At 34.0% G+C, this 8640-nt stretch overlaps 1 protein-coding gene across 1 annotated transcript in view; it reads right to left on the bottom strand.

Moving 5' to 3' along the window:
- Positions 1-559: 559 nt before the first annotated feature.
- The window catches only part of MRPS11 (mitochondrial ribosomal protein S11), a 60233-nt gene continuing 52152 nt past the window's right edge, over positions 560-8640 (bottom strand). The window contains exons 4-6 of the mRNA XM_053717656.1: positions 5661-5790; positions 3532-3597; positions 560-986 (exon numbers count right to left, since the gene is read on the bottom strand). Of these exons, the coding sequence (XP_053573631.1) occupies positions 879-986; positions 3532-3597; positions 5661-5790 (304 nt within the window). The 3' untranslated portion in view covers positions 560-878. The remainder of the gene's footprint in view (positions 987-3531; positions 3598-5660; positions 5791-8640) is intronic.

The following is an 8640-nucleotide window of genomic DNA, read 5'->3' as shown; positions in this document are numbered from 1 at the left end:
GGTGCCACCATATTGAAATCTCTTTCCCTACATCGCAGTGCTGATGTGTTTGCACATGTGCAGCAACTTTCCCTTCAGATACTTGCAGTGTAACAGTTTCCATAATGGCAGTACCCATGATTGGATGGATGTACATGAAATGTATTTAGCATCCCTTTAAGAAGCTGAAATATAAATATATCACTTATTTTTCCTTAAAAAAAAAAATCTGTATTCTGAATATTCAAGCCTTTTTTAAATTGTACAAATAAATTATATTTCTATACACTATGGCAACAAAATTACAATGCAGATTGGGTTTAAAAAGTATAAAAAATTATTAGGTTATTGTAAAATGCATATAAAAAAGCTTCCAGTTGCATTTTGATTTTTGGATATATTTACAATGGTTTCTCTGTAGTTTGTTGCCAGGGAATAACCTATTGTTTGTAAAAGCAATTTTTACTGTGAATTATATTACCTGTAATTTTTGAAGAGAATAAAATTCTCATGTAATTTCCAAGGACATAGAAGAAAGAAATGTGTGAGTCGTGAACAACACAAAAGGTGAGCTCAAACATTTTCTGACATTTTCATTTTATTAGAAGCATCTTAAAAACTAACATTGGGCTCAACAAAAAAATGCATACATATATTTTTCAACATATAAATGTTTATGTGAATATATATATATGTGTGTGTGTGTGTATCCCTTAACTAAAGAGCTTCTGTACAAAAAAGGAAGAGAGACAAATAATACTTTTTATACACACGGAATTAGACTTCAGGAGCTGATGAATAAGCCATATTGAGAAACGTATATTTCATTCATGTTAATGTTTCCTGCATTTAAGTGGCGTTTCTTGGAAATCCTAAAGACTGTTCACTTCTGGCACAGCTCACATTCTACGTGCCTTGCGTGGACGACAGCCATTGTGTGGAATTGGGGTGTTGTCTGTAATTGAAATAACTTCTAAACCTCCCATGGTTAACCCCTTGATGGCAGACTAGATAAGAACAAAGAAAGTATTATATTATTTTATTTTCCATAATAATAAAAAAGGAACTTTAGGGTAATATTCTCTTTAGTAAAACAAGAATGAATTTAACAAATTTTTTTTTTTTTTTATTCAATGAATTTTTAACTACGTAAACAGCTGCATATACCATTTAAATGATTCTCAAAACAAATGTTAGATATACAGTAATTATGTATTAGAAGCAAATATTAGACTGAAATAATATGCAGATGATATGGTTAAAATTGTATCAGTTGTTCATAACGTTTAATTGCATGTTGTATGCTTCTATTTGTTTTAAAGACTTGAGTCCAGCTAGGGACAGCTATAAATGAATTACATACTAGAGTAAAAATATCAGTGTAATATCTCTTTAAATGATGCTTGTGGTAACTTGTAGACAAAATGTACGTATTACTTTGGGGGGTGGGAAGAAGTGTGTGTACTTATCTTCCAAAATCCATTTTGCCTACTACTAATACTACTGGCAGTTTGTAAACTGTGCAAACTTTATATATTTTTTTAATATATGCAAACCAGGTTTATAAATTACAGCTGAAACTATACTATACTTATCTACACAACACTGGCACTTTACACAACACTGGCACTTTACACAACACTGGCACTTTACACAACACTGGCACTTTACACAACACTGGCACTTTACACAACACTGGCACTTTACACAACACTGACACTTTACACAACACTGACACTTTTTACAACACTGACACTTTTTACAACACTTACCTTTTTGAAAATTATATTATTATAATAACAATGAAGCTACCCATACATGGCAATACTGCTTTACAGTTAGCATTCAGACGTTTTAAAAAGTGCTTAATATTCCTTAACAATAGGAAATGCTGTAAAATTTAGTTAGAGCGTTCTTGTAACAATGCCCAGTGTTTTCTTTTGCTTTATATAAGAAAGGGAAATCATAGAAGCAAATCCTAACAAGGGCATCATTTTAGAAAATATGCATCAGACAAGGGTTTCAAAGAGCTGATCAAAAGAGAAGCACAGGTAAAATCTGAATAGGAGGGGGATTTATGAACATTACATGAAATAGGTAGGATTGGGTTAAAATGGAAAGCTTTTATTTTAATGTAAAGATTATGGGATGTTTTGTTTACAAATAATTTAACTTAGGTTTATCTAGTTGAACAAATTCCCATACATTCATAACATCATCATATTTGTGCATTTTTTTAAAACCATTTACAAAGAGGATGATGAATTTTGGGATTTTACATTTTGGTAATGTATAGAAGATAACCTGATTTTTTGTAAGTAAAATTACTGCTACACTCCAAAATGGTGCGCTAGCATCCTGTTCTTCTGTTTAAATATTAGAATATTTCTATGAAGTGTTAACAAATTTTATTCAGATATGTAAATAAAAAAAATAAAAAGATTTTGCTTTTCAACAGACAGTCTACTTGAAATTGTTATTTAAAAAGTTAGATAATTCCTTTATTTACCATTCTCCAGTTTTGAGTAACCAACACAGTTACATTAATACACTTTTTACCTCTGTGATTACCTTGTATCTAAGCCTCTGCAAACTGCCCCTTATCTCAGTTCTTTTGAAGGACATGCATTTTAGCCAATCAGTGCTGACTCATAAATAACTCCACAGGAGTGAGCACAATGTTATCTATATGGCACAGCACGCGTGTACTAGCAGTGACTAACTGTGAAATACTGTCAAAATGCACCGAGATAAGAAGTGGCCTTCAATGGCTTGGAAATCAGTTTATGAGCCTACCTCGGTTTAGCTTTCAATAAAGAATACCAAGAGAAAAAAGTAAATTTGCTAGTTAAAGTAAATTGTAAAGTTGTTTAAATTGCATGCCCTATCTGAATCGTGAAAGTTTAATTTTGACTTGACTGTCCCATTAAAGTGAATGTCAATTTAGATGCTAAAGTGCCTTTAATGAGGAATCTGGCTTCCTCCAATCATGGCGTTGAGAATAAGACTGATTCCCCGGGGGGGGGGGGGGGGGGGGGGGGGCAGAGCCTTGATTGGAGGGAGGATGACCTATCCATCATTTCTTACGTCAGAAATGGCTTGCAACGACCGGCGGAAGCTGGAGCTGCTGTCAAGATTAAAAGGTAAGTTTTTTTTCACAACAGGAGTGAAATGTAAATTTTGATGAATTAAAGTGCCCCTGTTTTTAATTGAATTTTTAAAAACCGGGCACTTTAGCATCAAAATTGACATTCACTTTAAACAGACTGTCTGATAAACAAAGTGTATTTATGAGCATGAATAGTACGGAGTAAAAATGGATATATTTATTTAGTTTACTGTAATTTTAGAGGTAAATAATAAAAGCAGAAATATTGTTTATGAAATATTAGTAGATACCGGAGTCTGTTTCCATACATACAATTATATGAATACTTTTTAATTAAACTTAAATAAATATCAGCCTGTAGTTAGCAGCATTCAGAACCTGTGCAGCTATATCAGCCCAAATAATTACCATTATCAGTAATAAATATGTCATTAACCACTTACCAATCTACCAGGTCCTAGTCCTTTCACAACAACTCGCACATGGGAAACCCCTTTATTAACTGCTTTCTGCAAACAATAGAAAAAAAGACTTGATTAATTACAAATCCACTAATATATAGTACAGAATTATGTCTAGCAAAACATGACACAACACAATTTCTGATCTATGTTTAAAGGTGCATAAACACTGGGTTTGCCAAATGTTATAATATACCCAGTGAATGTAAATTTAAGAGGAAATAAATACATGCTCATAAATATGAATAAGAGAAAAAACAAACAAAAAAAAGTGATAAAGGACACAATTTTACTAGCAATTTCTCCAAGAGTAGTCAGGAAACACCCATCCTGATGTATCTAGCAATAAACAATTATACAACAAATATTGAGTGGCAAGCAGAGAGAAAATTGCAAAGAGAAAATCATGGCTTATGAATTAAACCACAGGGGTATCAGCTTGAATAAATGGAACAGCTAGCTCCTAATCTATACGCCGTAAATGCTTTTAACAGAACTCCTACTGACCCTTAAGTTGAAGGATTCATGCTTTTGAAATGGTTTGACGTGCCTCAAACAAGCATTTTTGGTGAGGGCGGTGGGTGTTACATTTTTTTGCTACTCATAGATGGGCAAATTTTATAGCCCTACAAAAGTTCACCTTTTTGACATTTTTTTTTAATTAACATCTTGGGATTTATTATTCAACACACTCAAGCTTTTAAAAGGGACTAAAGAAAGGCCAGTCAAGTTTAAATGTGCACGGAGATGTTTACACCCTCTGTAACGTACTCTGTAGGCAGACTACATGTCAGCTCCTGTGGAGATAAAAGACTATAGGTGGCGAGACAAAGACTAACTGTCAGCTATTCCAAACCTCAACACCTTACAAATGCAGAAATACTGGAGAACTGACAAAAAGCTTAGTAAGGTGAATGTGTAATATGTTTATGTGCTATTCTTAACCACAGATTGATGTATTTCATGGTTAATGCAGTCATGTATAAGTAGACTTTCCCCCAAAAGAAAGATAAAAAAGAAAGTGTGTAAGGATAATAAAGAATCTTCTGTTAAGTACAATACAGAAGATTGAATTCAAATAAGCACAAAAAGGAGGAGTTTCACGTTATAAAAAAAGGAATGTCATATTTATCTTTATTTTACGAATAGCTAGAATGTTAATGTAATAAAGTGCAAGAACATTTTTTCTCTAAATAGATTATACATACACACACATATATAAGTGTGTGCGTGCGCAAACCAATGAACTGCTTGTAAAGCAAAACTAAACTAAATAAATAATGCAGTTGTGAGACTGTTGTCCTTTCACATGCACTATGAATTTCTCAATAAATAACATTGTTAAAATGACAAAACCCAAATTCTTCACAATACAATTTACAGATAAAAGAGCAAATCAACTAGCATCTTGTGTACTGTCACAGAGCCAGTTATGCATTCATTTTAAGAATGTTACAAATATAATCTGCAGTTTCTGAGTATGTATTATTAGCAGTGTCAGATAATAATTTCAGTAATGAACAACGTGGGTCACTGAGGCCTATTATGTAACAGCTTAGAGGAAAAAAACAAAAAACCTCTTATGGGTTTATCATTTCACAGGCTTGTACTAATTAGTTTTATTCTGTGAACTGAGACATAGTGACCTGTCTATGTGCTACTACACATGCTGAGAAATCTCTGCTGGAAGAAAACAGAATATACAGTGTTTGGATCTTGGCATTATGGTCAAACATTTTAAATCTGACACAATTCACTGAGCTGGTTGGGTGCTGCCACCTAGTGGAAACATCTGTCAAAGACGTTTACATAAAGAAAACAAGTGGTAACATTACAGTAATCATAACAGATTTATATTAACCATCCATAGAGAAAAGAAGTGGTGGGCTTTAAAGTTTAACATATATTAAGAAGATCTGTAAATCTTAAGCTCTCAAAGCATAAACCCAATATTTTTATTAAAGCTACTTTACAGTTATAATACCGGTTTTAAAGAACCTATTAAAAAAACAAACTAACAGGTTTTAAATTGAAATTAAAAACACAAAGATGAACTATTTATATCCTACAAACTCTAAAATCATCCTCTAATAAGAAAAATAACGACTTACTGTTGCGGCAGAGATGCCAGCTGTTTGAGCTGCTACAGCTGTGCTTTTCTTTGCATTTTTAAAGCCTTCAGTGCCACAGGAAGTGCGTGCCAGGGGCTGGTGCTCAGAACTTGTCACCTGGATGTGTGTGCTACAATGCCACACACAAAACAAAAAGGGATGGATTAGAAAAAAAAACAGGCACAAAAAGGAAGCATATTACTTAACAGAATATAAAAAAGTGTCACATATATATCATCTACACTGGAATTTTGGATTTTAACATGACTCTTGTTTTGTTTTTAGCACATATTTTAGGTTATTCTAAATAAACAAGAATAATATGATCTTCACTTTGCCACTCATTAACATTGATTACTGCATATCGAACAAATATTGCAAAACTGTGTTTTGTGTAGTTAAGGTATCCCGCAGTGCTGTATTTATGTAATGCCTGAGCCAAGCTTTGTGAAATAAACTTGAAAGTGGAAGAGAAATTCAAGTAGGACTGGGCCTCGTCATCTTGAGCATAAAACTACCCCTACTTATTCTAGCTGGTATTCTCTCTGTTGTGGCTAGCAGATTGGCAAATTGTAGGTGTGTCACAATATCTATGAAGAGCCAAAACATTTGAATAGGCTTTAAGCAGCATAAATGCTGATGTCAAAGTACAGGTGTGAACAAAAGGTAGACTGATGTCTACCAGTAGATCTCAAAAATGCTGACCAGTACAGATCACCAGATTGTTTTGAAATTTCCCATTCGTCTCTCAGTCAGTAGTGATAGTATGGGCTCAAGTTAAAAGTAAAATGCGTTTTTCAGAAATATATTCTGCAATTCAGTTAAAAAAACAAAACTGAAACAACAACAAAAAAACAGGGGATTCAACACAAGAACATTAGTCTCAGTGTTAAAAATGACCCACTTCACTAGGCGTTAGGCTCTTACAATCACCTATATTTTCATATGCATGTGTTTTTTGATTAGGTTTATAAGTATTTTGAGAAACGTTGGCCAACTTTTAGTTTGCGAGAAACCCCCCCAGTGATCTGCAGTGCGAAAATTACATCAAGATCAGAGAAACAATTTGTATTTTGTACTTAGAAGTATTCATTTCTAAGTGATTTTTGCACATCCAGTGTAGTTACGCTTTTTTACGCTGTGAATATTTATTACCATTTATTCCTGTGTAATTTACATACAAATTTTACGCTTTGATAATACAATTTTTGGTGAAGAATTTTGTTACAATTGTTTATGAATACATAAAAATTTTAAAATACAAATTTTATTGTGCACTTTTAGTAATGTCCGCATCTTCTCCCCATACGAAAATGCAGTATATGCCCCTTGGCGAGACATCCTGTTCTCTGGGTAAAAAGCGTCTTTAGTTCATTCCCCCAGGGAAATAGAAGTACTGGTGAGTATTCTTTAAAAATCTCGCCAGCCCAGAGACCTTTAGAATAATCGGACCCATAGACATAGCTTCATAATCTTTACACACACACCTCTTTCCACTACGCACTAAACTAGCTATATGTTAAATGATATTTGGATAAAGTAACAGAGCAATGCATACTGGAGGGATTTACCATTTATATGAAACTTTAATTCATTCAACGATTAGTAAATTAAGATTCTTTACACAACTGTCTTGTAAAGCAAGCACAGAAAACTGTGTATTTCATAAGAAATGACTGGTAACATTTTCTCTGTAGGAGATTATCATTGCCTTGTTTTATTCTTCAATTAAATACTTATTTTTTCCATCAGGCAGCTCATACTGTGACCTGTACAGAGACGCAAGTCATTTAATATTGGATTCTAGCATGGGAGCCAATAGTACATAGCATGGTGCGGGGGGACACACTTATTACAGCCACTTGTGAATCATTCTGTATTGATCGTAATATGTTAGGCACACTCACTAAACACAGCCAGAAGGGCAAGTCCCAATAATCAGCTTCATGATGCAATCTGTGTATGCAACAAAATGTGCATGCTTTTTTTTTCCAGAAGTAAATTACTGAACAAACTAAACCATACATTATTTGTAACAGCAATACAATTTATTAATACCAAATGTAGAGTTAGAAGCCTGCTTTAAAGGGATAGTAAACACCAAAAATGTTATTGTTTAAAAAGATAGATAATCCTTTTATTTACCATTCCCCTGTTTTGCATAACCAACACAGTTATAGAAATATACCCTTTACCTCTGTAATTACCTTGTATCTAAGCTTCTGCATACTGCCTCCTTATCTCAGTTCTTTTGACAGAATTGCATTTCAGGCAAATATATATATATATATACATATATACACATATATATATATATATATATATATATATACACACACACACACACACATATATATATACCAGCAAGCCCACCGATAAAAATTCTCTTCTTTGTGCCTCCAGTTGCCACCCTCCAAGTCTAAAGAAAGCTCTACCAACTTCCCAATTCAAAAGGGTGACAAGAAACAACACCAGTATTGAACGGAGGAATATTCAAATGATGGAGATGGAGCACAAATTCATCCGAAGGGGTTACCATAGCAGGAACCTGAAAGATAGCATAAACCAAGCAATGAAGGAGACCCAAAGGGAACTACTCTACAAGACGAAAAACAGGGAGATAGAAAATAAACTGACCTTCAATACAACCTATACTACAGGCAAAGAGGGCATCGCTAAGGCATTACGTGAGAACTGGAGTCTTCTTACTACGGACAAGGACCTACCATTTAAGCATATGCCTTCACCAAGGATTGGATACCGCAGGGCCCAGTCCCTCATGGACCAACTTATTAAAACAGACCCTATCAAATGCTATAGCAGTGAAACTTGGCTAAAAAATAAACCAGGATGCTTCTGCTGTCTTGGCTGTACCACATGTGGGATACTCACCACAGGCAACCACTTTAGCCATCCCTACTCAACGAGGAAATACAAAATCAGACACAGGGTTACTTCATAGTCTACCTACTCCACTGTG

Source organism: Bombina bombina, chromosome 6, assembly GCF_027579735.1.
Source record: "Bombina bombina isolate aBomBom1 chromosome 6, aBomBom1.pri, whole genome shotgun sequence".
In the NCBI taxonomy this organism is placed as follows: Eukaryota; Metazoa; Chordata; class Amphibia; order Anura; family Bombinatoridae; genus Bombina; species Bombina bombina.
This window is presented reverse-complemented; position numbering and strand designations above follow the sequence as displayed.